The 19,425-nt window shown below is 36.1% G+C and overlaps 1 protein-coding gene across 1 annotated transcript in view; it reads left to right on the top strand.

Moving 5' to 3' along the window:
• PDGFC (platelet derived growth factor C) overlaps nucleotides 1-19,425 on the top strand; it is a 122,136-nt gene that overhangs the window by 97,563 nt on the left and 5,148 nt on the right. The window contains exon 4 of the mRNA XM_064710786.1: nucleotides 16,474-16,681. Within this exon, the coding sequence (XP_064566856.1) occupies nucleotides 16,474-16,681 (208 nt within the window). The remainder of the gene's footprint in view (nucleotides 1-16,473; nucleotides 16,682-19,425) is intronic.

Consider the following 19,425-nt stretch of genomic DNA (forward strand, 5'->3'; position numbering starts at 1 on the left):
GCATATTTGTCTTTGGACTTTTCAATGTGACATGTTGTGGGTAATCAAAAGTTAGTAATAAAATACTTCCTGCTCTTAACTCATCTGTGTAGTGCCTTTTTTGGCTTGGAATGCTTGTCTTTTAGTTTAACTAAGTTCTGTCATTGATCTGCTCCTGTTTGCACTCTGTCAATATATATCTTAAAATACTGTATTTACTTTACTTTTAATTGCCTTTCTGCTTAATAAAGTCATAGGCACCTTTCATGTAGGAAAAAATCCCTTTTCAGTTTGGCACCTTAAACAGAAGTATATCTTTAATGCAAAATTAATGTGGAATTAAGGTTCATAAGAGTGTTTTGAAACTGTTTGCTGGTATAAAAACTTCAGAATATAGCTCAGCTTTTCACCAAAAATAAAAGATAAATGGTCAAGTTAAGAGTACAAAGACAGCTAAAATTTTTCAGCAAGTTTTTTCAATTCTTTAAATTGAAAAAGAGACTTGCTGTTGAAGAGGAAAAAAAAAATCTTAACATTTCCATTATGAAGTTTGATATTTCATCACCTGAAACTTAGAAATCACAAAGGTTATGCAAAAATGCTAATGGATACTTTATAGATAGAACTGGCCTAAATTTTGTGGTTCATGTTTCAAAGAGTAACAAAATATTAAGGTGTAGTCATAATGAAAATCTGAAACCAGGGAAAAGTGATTTAATAAGACCATAACTTTCTTAATTTTTCTCTGAATTTGATTCCCTAATAAATTATAAGAGTACAATTACTTTTGAAAGACTTCTCCATTGTCCTTAGTTAAATACTTACAAAGGTAATCTTCTAATCGAGCAATTAGAGAATTAGTAATGAAGCAATTAGAGAGTCCCCCAAGAGAAGGAGGAAGCAACGCATCTTGCATGGGGTACAGCATGGGAATTTTTCAGTTTAGACCTTTTATACCCTGCTCTGACTTTGTCATGCTCAGTGTTCTGTCCCCAGTTAGAGTCGGCCATGGGCCATGGCTTCCTGCAATTTCCACTATTTTTTTTTTTTTCTGCAGGAAAAGGATGGCAGATTGTTTCTGCCAAGTATTGAGGTTCAGAGGAGAAAGTGAAAAAAATAGTCAAATTACCCAAGGGGTGATAACTGGCAATTGCCAGTATAGAGCCAAATTGTCATGGTTAGGTCATTTTGTTTACAAATGGTATTCCTGTGGGCTTTATCTGGTGAATAAATGTATTCTAAAGTTATTTTAACAAAGCACCAACTTCTATTTATTATTCCATGCAAATTTAATGTTATTTCTATTCATATGCAACACTACTGAAATTTCAATGAGAATCATATACTTTCCAACTTATAGGCTTGAAATCTTTGGAAGTTTTGATTCTAGCTTTTTTTGTCATTTACAGTCTGGCTGGTGACAGATTTTTAAACATGCAGTTCCCATTGCCTTCAACAGGAACTATTGGGTATTGTGAGTCTGAAAAACAATGACCTCACCATCACAATAATGGTCACATTATTCAATCCTAAAGAGATTTTGGTGGGATTTAATTTTTTAAAAAATATATATTAATTAATTAATTGACAAATAACTGTTTCCCTATACGTATTTATCACACTGAGATTAATATTCTGCACAGCATCTATGTATTCCTCTTATCTCCTAGCTAAGTGGATTATAAAACATGGACCAGATTCAGTAATGAAGTAAAGATTGCTTGGAGGAATTAAACTTTTATGCTAATCAGGTTAAAAACAGTATTGATGTTTTCATTCTGAGATTACAGTCAGTGGTAATCTCAAAAAATTGGTTTAATTTTCTTTGGGAGAAGCTGAATTGTAGGAGATAAAAAAGAAGAAAGTTGTCAGTGTTTTAGTTGCTTACTGAGGTATCCTGGATTCTCAGAATTCCTGACAACATAATAGTTGCTAAGGTAACTCATATCTAGTACTAGTATATTGTTTGCAAAGAGAATATAATATGAATTGTTAAATAGCAAAATGTCAGTCCTCTTCTGACTTCTTAACTGAAATATAGCCTTACAAAGGGAATTTATGCTCATCTAAATTCAGGCAATTTACATTACATTTCTGGTGATGTACTTGAAATGAGAATTTGTCTTCCCTCCCATTCCCCAAGTGGTTAGTGCTCTGTGGCATCCTAATTTGTTCATTCAAATCATTGTTTGTCCACTGGGACTGCACAGATAATCTGAGAGATGCAAAATAACTTCAAATTAAATAGTAAATAATGGAAGAAGGCTAAGAGCATGGTAATACTATCTTTTAGGCAATTAGGTATCTCAAATGTATAAACATTTACAAAAACAGAAAATATTTTCTCCAAATACAAGACTGAGTCTTCCCTCAGCAAAGCCTGGCAGTCACCACAGTGATTTTACTCAGCTTGTTTAACGTTGCTTCACAAGTGTAATTCATGCAGAACATCTCAATTATGTTTCATTTTTGGTATTGATAACCTTCAGAATGTGTTTTTATCCTTATTTAAACAAATAGATGATCTCATGGGGCTTCACTGTTTAGGGCAGATGGGAGAAATCCCACCAGAATTAGCCATGCAGATGTCTTCAATGTTCTTGACCGGAGTTTTCCTTGCAAAGTTGCTTCCCTCCCCCCTGCCCCCCTCTTTTTTTTTGATTTTTGCCCTCTTCTTGCAGTGTCCATAATGCCCTGGAAAAACGATACCACAATATATATTCAGTGATCATTGCTGATAAATATTAATATAAAATTTTAATATAATCTTAAATTATCTTATTTGGCTTGTTTCTGAGATGGCGCTTTGTTGGGGATGCAGAAGGGCATTTTCACTGATAGGGCTGTGAAGTAGATTTTCTGACTTGGTCCAAAGATAAACTTGTGGTTAGGTAGTATCTTTTAGTTCTGTAGGCTAAGGTAACAAGCCACTTTGTTTTCTCTGTGTTGACCCCCACAATGTCTGCGGTTCACAGAAACTCATATTTCTTATGAGCTGGAAAATTCAGGTGCAACCAGTGCCTCACACTTTGGCTTTTTACTTAGACTGATGATAAGCCCTACCTCTAATCTCTTCCTAGATTGCATTGAACAGAAGCTTGTGAAACCACAATTAACTAAAGTCTGGAAAACCACAGTTTTTGATGTCTTGTGTTCTGTAATTAGCTCCATATATTCTACATTAAATCATCAGAAACTGACAGTATTGCTGAATCAGTGAATGGAAAAATAAGAGACACAGGAATATTTTAAGAATATATACAAGCAGAAAAGTATGTTTCAGAGCATAAATATTAATTTTTCAAATGGGTGTTAAAAAGGGTACATAAGGGTAATAGAATGAAAGGTGCCTCTTTAAAAGGCTTTGCAACTCTTCTAAAATTATGCTTTTGAAATACAAAATTGAAGAAAACCTTCACCTCTTTCAAAAGTGGCAGTAATGCACAGCAGATAGCAGCAGTTTGTGAGTGGGTTATGGTTGGTGCAGTGTTGGTGTGCAGCGCTTTCTTTCCTGGGCAGGTGCTTTGACTTGGTAGCTTTGCAGCAGAGTGAAGATGCAAAACCAGAGCAGTGTGAAAGGAGAAAACCAGATGAAGGTCTGTGCACATGGGGACATCCCTCTCAGTCAGTGTCACTGCTATGAACAGTCTGGTGGCAGGACTGGGCACACAATCAACGTGTTTAAATAGACTTGTTTAAAATGCTGCAAGGAAGATTAATGGCCTGGTTCTGGACATAAAGCAGCATAATTTCCTATAATTTATGTTAAAAACAGTACCTATACCCATGATATGATAGCAAGCCCAAATTAATATAATTGTTTAAAATGTCTGTCTGTATATCTATCTGTCTATCTACTATCCATCCATCCATCCATATCAAGATCCTTGATCTAGTTGACCATCAGATTAATTGGAGAGAATTTGGTCACGTCTGTGGACAGTGACATTGTTATAACTGAAGATATCAGGCTTAAAGGAAGACAGCTCATTAATTATCAGTCCTCAGGAGAATGGATTTTGTCTCCAAAATATTGGATTTGTTAATACTATGAGTTTATTACTTGGCAGAGGTCGTATTTCTTTTTTTTTTTTTTTGTCAAGGAAATGGGTAAAAAGGAATTGCATGTACAAAGGAAAATGTATATTTATTCATTATAGTAAAATTAATTAGACTGTTTCAAAGATTTATTTCATTTTTAATAACACCAAGAATCAGACTGAGGCAGTTGTTTATAGTGGTGCCTTAAAATTCAACCTCATTCTATTTTAATGGATTTGTTCATGCTGTAAGCAGCACCAAATTTCATGGGAGACTATTAGAAATAGAATGAAGCACTCTGCTTTCAAACCATCTTTGAAGGATCAATTTTAAATAGCTTTGAAAAAGTAGAGCATGGCAGAAATGCAGCTACTTTTATTTTACAGCCGATACTAAAACCATCTTTTCAAGTGTGTTATATTACATACTATTTTGAGGTTTCAAAGAAATTGTAAATGATCCTGCCAAAGGAACTTCTACTACTCCCAGGGAACCAACTTTTAATAAAAAACCTGTGACTCCCTAATTTTCTTCAAGAGATAGTAGCTAAATTATAGTCCAAAATTGAAGTAGTTTCATTCTCATTTTAGTTAAAGGTTTATGGTTTAGGCTAAAAAAGGCTAAAAAAAAAATGCATTTTTTTCTTCATAAATCCAAAGGGTTAAAATGTACAAATGGACAGAGTAGCTGAGGAAAAAAAGGGTTTGGTTATGTATTCAGAAGAGCTTCTGGCATAGTTAATCAAAAGAGATTTTAAAATTCTTTAGAATTAATTACTTTCTAAAATTCAGCATGTCCCTCAGCATAATTTCACGGCTCTTCTAGAAAGATTAGGTAGATGCTGTGCAATACAATCCCAGAGATGCAAGGCTGCAAGGGAACTCAGTGGGACTGGACCTTTCCTGATCAATTGTCCTGCTCTAAGGGGGAGCAGATACACTAAGCTCATTCTTGCTAGATTCTAGTGCTGTCCTGAAGTCCAGGAATGAATGAAGATTTCAGAGATTCCCCATGTCATCTGTTGCACACTTTTACATTGTATAAAACCTTTTTCAAACCCTTAACATAAATAATTCTTGTAATTGATGGGTTAGGGAACAGCTGATCATCTGATGCTCTTTTGCATGTTTATCTCCTGTCAGCCTGGTCTTGTCAAGATGAAAGAAAATTGTATCAGTTAATCTTTTATCATGGTTCATTCTTTTGTTTTCATCTTGTTCTTTCATGTGAATATCCTGTTTCTCTCTGCCTGTATCTCACAAGTGCTGGAGATAAATCTAACGCTGTATTTCAGCTGGGACCTCTCTAGCAGCTCAATATCTGTTTTTATGATGTTATTCTGAAAGTGTGTGAATGAGATTTGATTTTTTAGAACAGAATCCCATCGCCTCTTATTCAGGTTTAGGTCTCCTCTGTAACACTGTTTATTCTGCTTCAAACTCTACTTATGATTTTGTATTTATGCTTTTAATATTTTACTCCTAAACGCAAGGGATTTCAAAATACTTTTTCTTCAATTTCTCTTATTAAGCATACTATCCCAATTAATCATGACTTTTATTTGTTGTGCAATTACATTACTTGTGTAATACATATCAAAGTATAATGAGGTAACATGAAATATTTGATGACACTAAGAATGGATATATTAGGACAGAGATGAGGTTCTTTCCCTGCAAAGTAATGCTTTGTTCAAGGACTTTTTACCTTCAAGGCAGGACAAGCTCCGATTTGCAATGTCTGCTGTACAGGAATGTTGGGTGTGTTCATTTTATTGTGATATGAAATGAACAGAAAGCTGTTGTGGAATGCAATTTAACATGTATACTGAAGGATCAAATTAAAGTAGTCTTCACTGTAGAAGTAATTTTCATTGTCTTTCACAAATACACTTTCCAGTTGTAACAAACATTCATTCCTGGTGTTTAATGTTTGATGAAACTCCTGTGAGCATACTGGGATAAGTAAACATTTTCTTAAGAACACCTACCCATTTCCAGTGAGGAAGTTCCTAGATGGAACTTGAAGAGCAGTTCATTCACTGATTCCAAACGCTTACTGTTGTTTAATTTGATTAAGCTGTTATATGTGTTTTGAGTAAAATGAGTAATTTTAAAAAAAGTCTGCAGACATGGTGCCCTATAACCATGGCTGGCCATAGCCCCTGTCACAGAAGAATGTACCAAACCCTTTTTCTATTCAGAACAGCTGCACTTATGTTGGCTGTTTATTCCTTATCAACTACTGTCAGTCAATTAAACTAGAGCTTTGTGTACAGAAAATTTTTAAAAAGGCTACTGTAAATTATAAATATAGCAACCACAACTTTTTCCTGCTTGAATTTTAGGTGTGTCTGTAAATGTAGTGATTAATAGACACAGTAACACCATTTGCATTAAGATCTGAGCAAACATTCATAAGACTACATCTTAGACTATATAAGACTATGGCTCACTGCCATCTGATTGCAGGAATCTCCTTTTGCATTGATTCACTTGAGCACTTTATTTGCTGTCAGTTTGACTACAATGTTATTCCTCCTTTTTGATGATAATTTCATCATGTAAACAAAATTCAGGTGCCACAATTCAGCCTTCAGGTATGTATACTGGACTTGCATAGTATCCAAGTGTCAGGGAAAGAAGCTAAGCTGTGGTGGAATCCTATTCTGCTAAAGTTCAGCTAAATCTTGGAGCCAGGGTCTCTGTACAACAAATATAAACTGTAAAAAAATATATAAGGATATCATTATGAATATTGAGAAGAGATATTCTCTTTCTTGTTCCCAATATTTGATATATAAATCTTGATAAGGTTTCCCTTCTAGAAGGGAATTGCAGGCATAATACAACATTAATCAGAACAGGACAACCTAGAAAATTACATTTGACTTTATATTTACAAAATGAAGGTAAAGGGTTTATTTATAGCAGCATTTGGAAAAAAACACTTCTTTTTTAGCTGTCAACTCATGCATTTGAATGTCCACAAAGGAATATTTTAGTGCAGAGTGATGTCACTACTATTTAAATCAGTCATTAAATACCCTACTGCTTTAATCACAAGGTCAGTTCAAGCACAAAACAAAAATGAGAGCTTGGGGTTGAAACATAAAAAGGTAATTGTGGGTATATTCAGCAAGTCATCAAACAATGAAATATTGATGTAGTTTTTGAAGGGTCTCTGTAGAGTTCTACTTTAACTCCTCAGTGAGAGCAGTATGAGGAGAAAATATCCCATTTTTTTGAAAAGTCAGAAGGCAATCAATAGAGAATTCTGCCCTGCAAATGGGTACAAGACTGCAATGATCTCTTAACAATGAGCTAGATTAAGCAGGGAATAAACTTTAAATGTCCTTAAATGTGTGATGAGTAGTTAATAAGGGAGAGTTGAAAGGAAGGCACTAAGACAGGAGGACAGTGTAACTACTTGGGAAAATATTTCAAGTTTCCAAACCTTAACCTGCAGCAATCAGCAGCAGTCCCATGAGATGTGAATAGCTGACCACCTGTCCTGCACGCTCCCTCACACGTTCCACACATTGTAAGGGTTCACTGCAGCTGCTAATTTGTTTAGGACACTCCTGTGAGTATAAAAAAGAAAATGCTATCAGACAGGAAGGTTATGATTTCTCAGACACTGGGGGATTTGCCTGTTTTAGCACCTTGCTGCAAGCACATGACAGGATCTTTCTCTAAAGAAAGATTTTATGAGGTTGTGATGAGAGAAACTATACTTCAGTAAATTATTTTGGTATTTCATTTTGCCTGTATGCAGTCTACTTTCAGTCATTTTCAGCAGGTACTTTATCTGTATAAACACACAGACACACTTCATACCCTTTAAAATGTGCATATAGATGTTAGTATTGCCCATGGTCTGAATTAGACTAAATATTTTTGTTGTACATTTAAATTGTACAAGACATAACATGACCTACTGGGTTATAGCTTTTTAAAGTTGCAATTTTAGTCCTCCCATGTGCTCATGCATGGGACAGGAAAAGCCAGATAGTTTTGAATGCATTTCATGAATTTGTTTTGAAAATGTTATAATGAAAGTTACTCTGAGGTTCAGAAATCAAAATATTTAGCAGTTGTTACTAGGATACAAACGTAGTATTTTTCTTATGGCATATATATGTATAGTTGTATGGTATGGGGAAAGCTCACTCTAAATTTTCTTTTCAAGGCTCATTTAAAAGAGAGAAATGTATAAAAAAGCAGAGTTCTCACTAAAAATTAAGATTTTGGAAGTAGTTATGGTTTATATGTTGTTCTGCCATAAGTATGCTTAATAGAAACCCTGACTCTGGGATAATAAACCTAAAATTAGTTTGTATATCTGCAGTAAATTGAAAATGATAAAAAAAGACAAATTATTTCAGGAAGTAACTTGAGATTCAAACTGACATACTGATTTGACTTTGAAGTTTCTTGTCTTGGAGATAATCTATGCCATAACTTGTTCTATATGATTATCACAGGCTGTTTGCTTTTAAATGCTTCCTGTTCAACTCAGTGAATTTCAACTTCATCAGGTCCTGCTTTCAGAATAGTCAAGCTGGCTCTTTGCCTACTGAGTCAAAATGTGTCCAAGTTGAGAGATGTCTCACATTTCTTTGAGTCTTCTATCTAGAATCCTTTTCACTACCATGTGCGCAGATTCCTAATGCAGGCAAATGCAATTAAAAATCAATTAGAAAGGTAGGAAAAAAGGCATCAGAATTTGATTTCCATTGCAGGTATCTGGCTGAATCTGCCAGCTTTCTGGGGCTTGCAGGGGTTGTATGCTTCATGGCTTGACATCTCTGCAGTTGACAAAGATGTTGGCAACACAGCTTTCAAGCAGAGTTGTTTATACAATTCTTCTCTCCTTAATTAGCTGAAAGAATAAATGAGTGAATGAAAGTTCTTACCCTAAAGAGTACAAGAATCACTGGGTCATTTTGTAAAAAACCAGATACTTCCAGTAAAGGAGAGGCAGGTAGTTTTGTAGTGCCTATGAATTACTCATGAAGTAGCTAGCGCGTGCTGCTTCAATGAGACTTAACAGATGCTCTGAAAAAAATCAATGACATGCAACTGCATCCAAGAAATATAGTTGTGTCTGTGCATATGTCTCCTAGCACTATCATGATGAAGTGTATTGACAATAAGTTCTCCCATACAATACAGGGCTAAGCATCAGTTTTCTGCTTTTTGCCTTTAAAATGAATTAGTGTGATTTATTATTGATACATGTGATCACAGAAAAATCAAACTGTATTTTATGCATATATAAACACAACCATTAATGTACACATACATGTTTATATATATTTATGACAACTAACCAATCCATAAAGGTTTTTTGAAAATAGGTTCCAGAGATTATTGCAATTGATGGCATCCTCTGAGAGTTAATGAGGTAGCTCTAAATGTGTCAGCTCTGTCTCTCACACCTGTACTGTCTATTTCAAAAGGTGTCAGTGTGCATAGACTTCAGGCAAAAAGCTGCAATTTGCCAGAGGAACACTGATGATTAGTGACATCCTGTGCTATTTCCATGCTGCTAGCTTCCTTGGGAGCATCTTGCAGTTGTTTCCAGCACAATTAGAATTCCAGGCCTTGTCTGTGAAGTGCACAGAAACTCTATTTAGGGGAATATTTAAACATTTTCAAAATACATTTTGTCTCAGAAGTTTAGCCTGAGGTAATGTTATGCTGTTAGTTAAACTGTAAGACTTTTGTCCAATGCTACTTTTGCACATCTTTATTCTTTTATTCCCACCTGTTTCAGGCAAAACCAGAAAGGCTCAAAGGTTTTCATTTTCCCTAGACATCTATGTGATGTTCCTCCTGTAGGTGGTTATGGAGAGTAGAGGTTACACATATTGGGAAAGCAATCACCAAAATGCAGTAGCAAAAATATGGATGAAGAGTTTGGAAAGCCTTCTCATCTCTGGCTTTAAGATGTAAATTGCTGCAAGGGCAGGCCTGGATACTCAGCAAATTAGGTCCTCAGTGAGATAAAAGGAGAACCCTGCATGCACACAAGGAGAGCCTGGACAAGCTTTTGATAAGAGGTTGTAGCACTCTATAGGAACAGAAAATTTGGGGAGCCTGTGAAAGGCAGAGAGCTAGAGGCCCAGGAAAGAGGGGTGAGGTGCTGTCATCCTGCAGTCTGGTTCTCATTTTCAGAAGCAGTAAATTGAGGAGGGCTGGTAGCCCCTTACCTGTGTGTCACTTGCCTGGCAGAGGCTGCACCCCTGAAAGGAGGCCAGCTGAAAGAGAAGGATGTTTAACTCAGAGCCACTGGAGCTTATTTCACCAGCCCTACCTGCTCAGCATCTCTAGGTTGATGTGTCTCTCGTGCAGCCATCCTTGCTGCTGTGGCAGCAACTTCATCCAAAGCAGGAAAAGGTGCTGCAGTGGACGGGAGCTGTGGCAGCCTTCCTGACTTCCACTTCTGCCATGTGCAGTAAACATCCTCACCTTATTCCTGGATTTGGCAGCCTAAATTGTCTACCTCTGTGGCTTCTTTCTTTTTTTTTTTTTCGTTTCTTTTGCATAAGGCATAAGAGGATCCTGGAGCTTGATTTCTCTGCTTGGGTATTTGCACACAGGCCAGCTACAGATTACTTCCTTCTGCCTTGAAACTTGAACAGGACTAACACTTTCTTAGCAATGCATATTAATGTTGCACAGAGAAGATGTCTTTATAAATTAGGGACTTTCACTAGTGCTTTTTCTTTTGTACAGCATAGATGCAAGCAAGTAAAAGTGTGTGCTTTTTCAGGCAGGTCAGGGTTTCTAGAGGCTCTTCACACCTATTACTGCATGTACTCCGGAGAGAAAACAAAGAGCTATTATTATGTGAAGAAATTTGTATCCTCGGGGCAAACTCGAAAGAGTTGGAGATCTGCTTTCTCTCAGAGATTCTAATGATGCTAGTAGGAGGGTTACCTGTGATTATGAAGGAAGAAAACAGGTTCTTGAGTGTGTGTTACAAGAATGTGCATGTACTATAAGTTTTAAAAGCATATCTTTAAATCTGAGCAGGATTGGAGCGCTCCTGTATAATAATTTAAAAAAAACCCTACAAAATCTACAGGTATTTCATTAAGAGAAATATGCTATTTCTTTCAAATTACTGATCCTAGTTGTGTCTCATGGGAGACTAGGTTCCTTTGAGGCTTTTTTAGAGTCCCTTCTAGTTTGATTAAACTACACTAATGTTTTATTATTTTCTCTGAACTGTGCCAACTGATGAATGGGTCATAACTCAGAAACTGCTTGACAATATTTTCTTCAAGACAAGAAAGCAAAAAGAAAAAGTGGGGATTTCTTTTGTGGGGAGGTAATTATTTTAGACATAGTATTCAGTACTTGTAAGTGTCCTGTCATGCCAAGTATTTGACTCACTTGTTTTTGTTTTTCAGTCTTAACTTAGTGCTTGCGTTATTAAACATGAAATTCCTTACTCCTGGCGGCAGCAACCTAACATTACTATTTTTTGCCTCTTCTTTAACTGGCAGAGGGTGGTGTTGGTACCTTTGGGGTGTTAGTACCCTTATCCTGAGAACCAGGAGCAAAATAAAGGCTTTTCTTGGGTCATAATAGAGCTATTAAGAGCTGACCTTGTGTAGATTGTAGGTCAGTGCTGTTGTGTTCTGAATTGTTTATCCTTGGAGCAGGTACAGTGCAAGGAAAGAACAGACAGAGAGTGGCAAACAGGAAAGGTTATAATATCCAGTCTCATATCCAAATTTATACCTGCCATTTGTCTAACACACTTCTGTATTCTTCAGGTAAACCAATAATGAGTATCTAACAAAAATTGGTTGCATTCATCCTCTCACAGAATTTGTGAGGTCAAGGAATTGCCTTTATGTTCGTTTTACAAATTTGATAAGGTTACAAACCTGTGTGCTGTGAAATTCCTGGTGCCAGAGTGAATCTAAAACTGTATTTGTGTTAGCAGCTGCAGTGTTTTCAGTTGTCATGGCTTTGCTGTTGCAGGTATAGCCGTCTTTTTCAGAAGTTTGCCTCTTGTTTATTATTCAGCCACATACACAATCATGCTGGCATAGCAAGGAAATACTACCCCCAGATGCTTTACCCGATGAAAATTTGACCTAAATACTGTGCTCAGATAACACAAGAAATATGTGTCAGAACAAGAAATTAATCATAGGTCCTCGTGTTAGGCTGCATACTAAATAATATTTTAGACTTCAACTAGATAATTTTAAATTTGTTTGTTGACGCTTTTGTTCAAATCTGCTGCTTCAGTGAGGGTTGACTTCTTATTCTACTTACCATAGTGTCCTACTCTTTTTCCCTTTGAGAAAGAGGCTAGATGGAGTAATATTGATTCCTTTAATAGGGCACAACTAACATTGTGAGCACCCTAAGATGCATTTTGGTCCCTAAATTTTTTCTGGGGCACTATTATGTGTGATGTTCTGGGTTGGATGGTCTTGTGACATTAGTCTGTATTATTTCCATCCTTTTTCCCAAGCCTATATGTTTAACTGTTGCCTAAACCGGTCTACTGGCCTCTCTTGTATGTTTGTAAACAATTTGGGGATTTCTGTGTAGTATTTATTTTGATAGAGCTAAGTGCATGTACAGAAATACAATATAAACAAACCTGAAGAAAATTCTGTTTGATCCAACACCAATTGTCATTCTTGGCTGTTGTACAGGCCAGCAGAAGTTCATTGTTTTCTGCTCTGGTTTTCATCCTGAATAATTTTAACTAACAGTAACTATGCAACTGTTTGTCTCTATCTTGGTTCTAAGCACATTTATGCTTATTAAAGCAATTTGCAATTGTTTCCTGGGCAGAAAAACAGAAACAAACCACAGCACGTTGGTTTTTTTTTACTAGAGGAGTCATATAGAGAACTTGATGTATTTGTCAAATCTATCTTGACAGAAATTATTCATGCTCAGGGAAAAAAATATAAGAAAGGTGATCTCAAACCTAAAACATTGGCATGAGTTGAGAATGTGTTGCTATGACGGAATAAGTGTTTACTGTCAATTAGTATTTATTATAGCAGAGTGTGGAGAACATCACTTCTCAGAAAATGGTTTCCATCAGAAAAGATATTTTGGATAGCTGCTGTATTTGGACAGCAGAAGTGTCTGCGGTCTTGGGTTCTGTCTCCCCAGTCAGATAAATAAATATATGTTAAATCAAATGTTGATTATTTTTAGGTGACCTGTTAGGGGAGGCATGAGAAATTTCTGTGGAGTAAATTAGGTGATGCCATCTATAGGATAAATATCCACTTGACAGATGGCTACTTCATTATCAGATCATTATCTCCATCAATGCTGAGCAGCAAAACAGCTAGAGATCATCAGTGGTCCTCCTGGGAGGCCTTTCCAGCCCCATTCTGCTGTGAAATGGCATTTCTCCCTCTGACACCCACTGGCTGCTGGTGCCATGGCACAGCACAGGGAGTGCCTTGAGATCACCAGTGAGTGTCAGCCATGCAGGTGGAGTGGGGCATCCAGGTGGGACTGCCTAGAGAAATACAGATTAAATTGCAGCAGGAGTGATAGATTTACTATAAAGTGAATGAAAGCTTCAGGCAAGAAGCATTTCAGCATTTTTGAGTTGTAGCTATGATGTTGCTTTTCAGAATCATGCTGGAGTTCCACATTGGCTTGCTCTAGAAGGTGTGTACCATCCACAAAGTCAAGTTTTAATTTCTTGCATCAAGTCATTTCTCCTTTCTGCTCTGCGAGAAACACCTTATTGCATATGTAAACTCTGCCTATAGATGGCAAACTTTGAGAAAGTCAAGTGAAATTATAAATTGTACAGAATTGCACATAGTTTTAGTCACTGGAAAGAGTTTAGTCACTTATGCTGCCCTGGATATTCTGTCAAAAATATTTAAATTATAAAGTAATTAGTATCCACTAACAAGTAAAACCAATGTAAAGTATATTTAGAAGTACCATTTATCTTGAACAGTTTATTGAATTGAGATTTCATAAAGGTTATTATGTCACAAATTCAATATACATCTCTATTATATCAATAACCTTTAATCTTTGGTACATTTTAACTGTCATATAAATTGACTAACATTAAAGATCATTGGGAAAAACATTCTTAATCCTGAGATCCTAATGACTTTATTCTAAAACATCAAAAGCTGTATGATTTTGCTGTTTCAAATACTTTTTCTTTGTTTTGGGTTGCTGTGAGAATGACTAAAAAGTGATGGCAATTTTAATTGTGTTCCCATTAAGTGCAATGATTCTCCATACCCTCACAACAGTTTAACTCATGCCTATTGAATCCAGAATGCCATAAACTGATGGATTACTTGCTGTGTATGTATTGTTTAGTGTGGATGTTGTAAGTTGTAAATATGGACATAGATTCTAGATCAATACATTTTCTTCTAGAATCCACCTGTTTCTCTGGCAACAAAAATCCTAGCAGTAGTAAGACACTGAAGTAAATTGTTCAGCTGAAAATAAAATAGAATTTTTTTTACTTCAGTTATTAGTTCTACCATTGATTTTGTTTTTCATGTTAGTTAAACCCTGCATCTTCAAACCCAGGAAATGTGGCTGTTACAGTATTGCGGAGAAAAACAGGAAGAAAAATTTTGGAATGTTTATTTTTCTGACCATCTGAATTGCAGTGTCACAGCATTCTTCTGAACCTTGCTAAGTAACATATTTTACTAAGAGCAATGATTTAAATTACAGACCAGAATCTGTTGCTTTATTATCATAATGGAATAGATGGATCAACATGTAACTATTTTTAATGCAGGCATTAAAAGAGCAAAGAGAAGAAGAAATATTTTAGTATTTTGTAAACCACATTCATCCAGGATGGGAAACAACTGTTTCACCAACTCTAATGGAAATTATTAGCAAGATGAAAATATTGTAAAAGTAACAGTAGCAGAACACTTAATCTATGTTTTGTATTATTTTTGCAAGACTTCCAGTTAAAAAGCAGCACAAATCCTTCTGGTGGCTGCATTTCTTGAAGCTGAAGAGAAAGCCTTCAAGTAAAATATAGGAAGGCCATGGTGGTTACTCCCATTTGCTGCTCTTTCAACCACACATTTAGCTGAAACCAAAACTGCATATTTAATAGAATTTAGAGGACAGAAAATAAATTATTGTTATTGGTATGGGGTGCAGCTACCACACAAGTATATATTTTAGAAAACTTCTGCAGAGTGTTGCACTAAATCTTCTTTTCCAGCATAACTGTTACATTTCTCTTCAATTTCTCTGATCATTTTGAAAAGGAAAATGACTACTCTACCATTGATCTGACATTATAGATGGGAAAGATTATAGTATATACACAGTTCACATTACGGTACTGACAGTGCCATTTTGGCACTAAGTGGTATGAAGATTTTTAAGTATAGATATCTATATAAACACATATTCTTTTCCTCTCCATCCCCTAAATCAGCAGCGTGTTCAAATTTTTCTTCATCTTTCTTACATGATCCAGATGAATTGCTCTGGTGCATTACTGTGGACATAATGTCTGTAGTAATGTCTGCATACAGAAAAGCCTAAAGTATAAACTTCAGGTGCTTCAGAAGCAACTTTCTACTAAGGCTTACCTTCCTGCCATTTTTTATTGTTTTGAAAAATAAATCAATGTATAATTTTAAAACAGATTGTAGAGTGAACAGAAACAGATGCCTCACTTTGCTTAAATTGTCTGTGACTAAGTATTCCTGTCCACTGAGCTTGTCAGTGAGATTTGTGCTGTGGTAGAGTACTTTGTCAGGACTCAATTTCAACGTTTAAATACTTTTTATTTCATTTGGGACATTTGTTTTCTCTTTGTAAGGGAGAAATAATTTTAGTTATGCCAGATGTTGTTAATACACTGTTCGTTATTGTTTAACCAGAAACATAATTCTTAACACTGTATTTAACACAACTTTTGTTTTTATTTATGGATGACAGCAAGAATATTTGCTGTCTTTGTACTGGGGTATGTTCATGTTTTGCATTGAAGGACGAGAAGGCAAAGATTGTGGCTAACTTTCTGAGGAGAGGCAGAATGTGAAATGTTTCAGATTTCTAGAGGGGCTTGGGAAATGCCTGTAAATGGGGCCATATTTTTAAATCACCCTTTGTTCTGTTTCTGAAGTCCCATATGTCACTCAGTGAACATGTTCAAAGGACAGCAGGTGTAGTGGCATGCTAGCTGCAAGACAGGAAATATAAGAAGTAGGCAAACTCTGCAGTGGAGGTTTGTTTACAATTATTGCTAAAGAATAATTAGGTACTTTTTGACTCTTGTCATTTGTCTTATTAGATAAACTGTACTTTGGAAACAAGCTATCCACTTATAAACTTTCCCAGCTATGTAACTGGGTAAAGTACCACACTTTGTCAGAGCAGATCCATTAACCCTCTGACTGTGCTCTTCTCTTGGGTTTGCTTGCAGCACCACACAGAAGCACCCAGCCCATCCCTGCTGCCCCCATCAGCCTTGCCCTTGGATGTGTTAAACAACGCCGTGGCTGGGTTCAGCACCGTGGAAGACCTTATCCGCTATCTTGAACCAGAGCGGTGGCAGCTGGACTTGGAAGATTTGTACAGGCCAACGTGGCAGCTTCTTGGCAAAGCATACATTCATGGGAGGAAGTCAAGAGGTAATTTGCTCTTCTGCCTGGGCTTGCAGCTTGCTGTGGCTATGATTTCTTGACAAATAATTAAGAGCGTTCTTCACCTTGATTTTTGGTTCGAAGAAAGGAATACGTTAGAAAGAGAGCAGGTTCCATTTTTATTCACCGCCCTCACCATTGTATTATTTGAAAAAGGGAAATAGCTAAACACAAAACTTAAAGGAATTTAGCAGGATAGGGCAGCAAAGTGGAATTTAAAAAAAAAAGCAAACACAGCACTTTCCTGTAGGGAACCTGGGAGATCTTTATTTCCCTAAAGTAGCAGGGCATCTTGATGGAGTAACACATTTGAAATTTGTGGGTTTCTTTTTATAAGGAGGCAAAAAATTTATTTTAATTTGAGGTAGGTAATATCTTATACTTACGGTATTATGTGAGTGATTGTTTATTTCCCTAAAATGTTTCCAGTCTCTATGTGAAATGAATTGAGAGCAATACCTAAATGTTTCTCTTTGATAACACCTTAGGGAATACCATGTGTCCATGTCTGGGTTGATCGTGCAGTTGTCAACTTCATCAGAAGTAAAGTAGACTGTGTTTTCAAAATTTGTAGATCTATTGATCAGAAACTCATTTTCTTCCTTCTACATCTGACACTCCTGAATTTCCTGCTACATCCCCTCCAGATGCTACCTACTATTTCATGTTTATGGGTAAACATGGATAGCGTGAAGGCAGTGCCACCTTCCTTGCCCACCATACAGCATGAAAATAAAAACATATGAGCATAACTGAACAGACTTCCCTGTTGGTGGGGGTAAAGTAGAAGGTTATCATCTGATCAGCAAGAAAAGGGAGGAAGTAGAACTTTGCATAGCTCAAATTTAAGGGTTTGAGAGTTAATTCTTAGATCGGAGCCCAGAAATCAGCCTTTGTACCCTATCTGTTTTGCTATAGCTGTGCATAGAGCAGCTAAATTATGAGCCAAGGAGGAGGAAACATCTTTAAAAGCTCTCAGATAGTCATTTAACACTTCCTTAATTAAAGAGATTTAGTATTTGCCAAATGCATGCCATAAGCGCACAGTAAGTGGGAGAAAAACAAAATGCAGGTGTTGGATAACATCTATATTGACAAAAGAAACTCCCTGCAAGACATAACTTAGAAGGAAACTATCGGAGTAAATCTTTTAAAGACTTCTAATTAGATGCTGAAATAGATTTTTTCACTGAATAAGCATATCATGGTATTGCCACATTTGTCTTAGAGACCACCCTCAGACTGCATTACTGAGTCTGTAATAGAATAGCCTGAGATGGAAAATATGTCCAGTTGAAATGCCATAGAACTATTCAATGGATAGGAAAAGCAAAACCTTTTTCTTCTTTTTTATTTTTTCCCATGATATTCTCTCAAGCAGCATGTTTGCTGTATTTCAAAACCTTTTTAAGAGATGTTTGTGAGAAGGGCATATCCTCAAAATTTGTTTCATTTAAACTCTCTGATTCATGATTAGATCAGTTTCATTTTTACAGTGTTTCAGTGTAAAAGCTAAATTACTGTCCTATTATCATAAACAAGTTATTAAAAAGTGTATCTTATTTATGTAGAGAAATATCCTCTAGTCCTACATAATAATTGGTATGAAAAACTATATTTAGACAACCTGAATTCCATAGAACTTCCATCTCTGATGTTCTCTCTGGATAAAATGCTTCCAAAAACTTCTAGTCAGAAAAGAAGACCCAAGTTCAGAGGCTTTGATGTCGAAATATAGTCATAGATTCTCTTATACTATTAAACATGCATAAAAAGAAAATAATTTTTTTGCACAGCAAAATATATCCCATCACTTCCCACTGAAATCTATATGTAATCTTTAGATCATATTCTGAAATCTCCTTAAGGAGAGAAAAAATTGTCCCAGTAAAAGCGTAGTCCTTAGCAGTTGAGGATTCTGTACAGTTATGTCACTTTCTTTTTAATTTATACCCTTCTTCCTTGAGATTTTGTAGCAGCTCCTATTGTAGAAGCCAGTAAGAAACTTACTTTCCCAGGAACATCTCCAAAGTGCTTAGGAATGAAAACCATTCTGCCGCTATCTGTGCTCACACACAAGTGCCCCAACAGAAATTTAATTTGTTTCATTGACTTTGAGAGCAGTACCCAGCTGGAAAAATGTTTTGGGAAAGAAGTTTCCCTGTGGTACTCGATACACATCCAGAAGATGCCAGAAAATTGCATTGCCAGTTGCATAACACAATTAATTTCAGGCTGCTGTGAACATGTTGTGTGTGCCAGTGTTGGCACGCTCTTGAAATGCACTTTACTGTAGGCCTACCTACATCTAGATTTTGTATCCTTCACTTATTTTTATTTTAGTGTTTCGCATTTATGCGCTACAGCAGAGCCTTCACTCCTCCTGAGCTAGTGCTAGACAAAAGAACCTTGACTGTTGTGTCATGTTGTGTCAAACACGATACATGAGTGGAAGCCAAGTTGAAGGAGTGTTTAAATGTTCACATTATAACAGGTACTGTAACTCAGTGCACTTGGGAAATCCACATAACCTTTTATTGTGGTTAAGTAAACACTTTTAAGGGAATATATACATTCTCTCATCTAGTTTCGTGCCCACAGTGTGTTAAAATAAATTTTGAATAGACAGCTACTCTTTGAAAAAATAACAGCTTCATTCACACACTTCAAAGAAGTGATTATATAAGCACTAGATAAATTTGCCACAGACCTTTTAATGAAATTGAATTACA

This window comes from Zonotrichia leucophrys, chromosome 4 (assembly GCF_028769735.1).
Source record: "Zonotrichia leucophrys gambelii isolate GWCS_2022_RI chromosome 4, RI_Zleu_2.0, whole genome shotgun sequence".
Classification (NCBI taxonomy): domain Eukaryota; kingdom Metazoa; phylum Chordata; class Aves; order Passeriformes; family Passerellidae; genus Zonotrichia; species Zonotrichia leucophrys.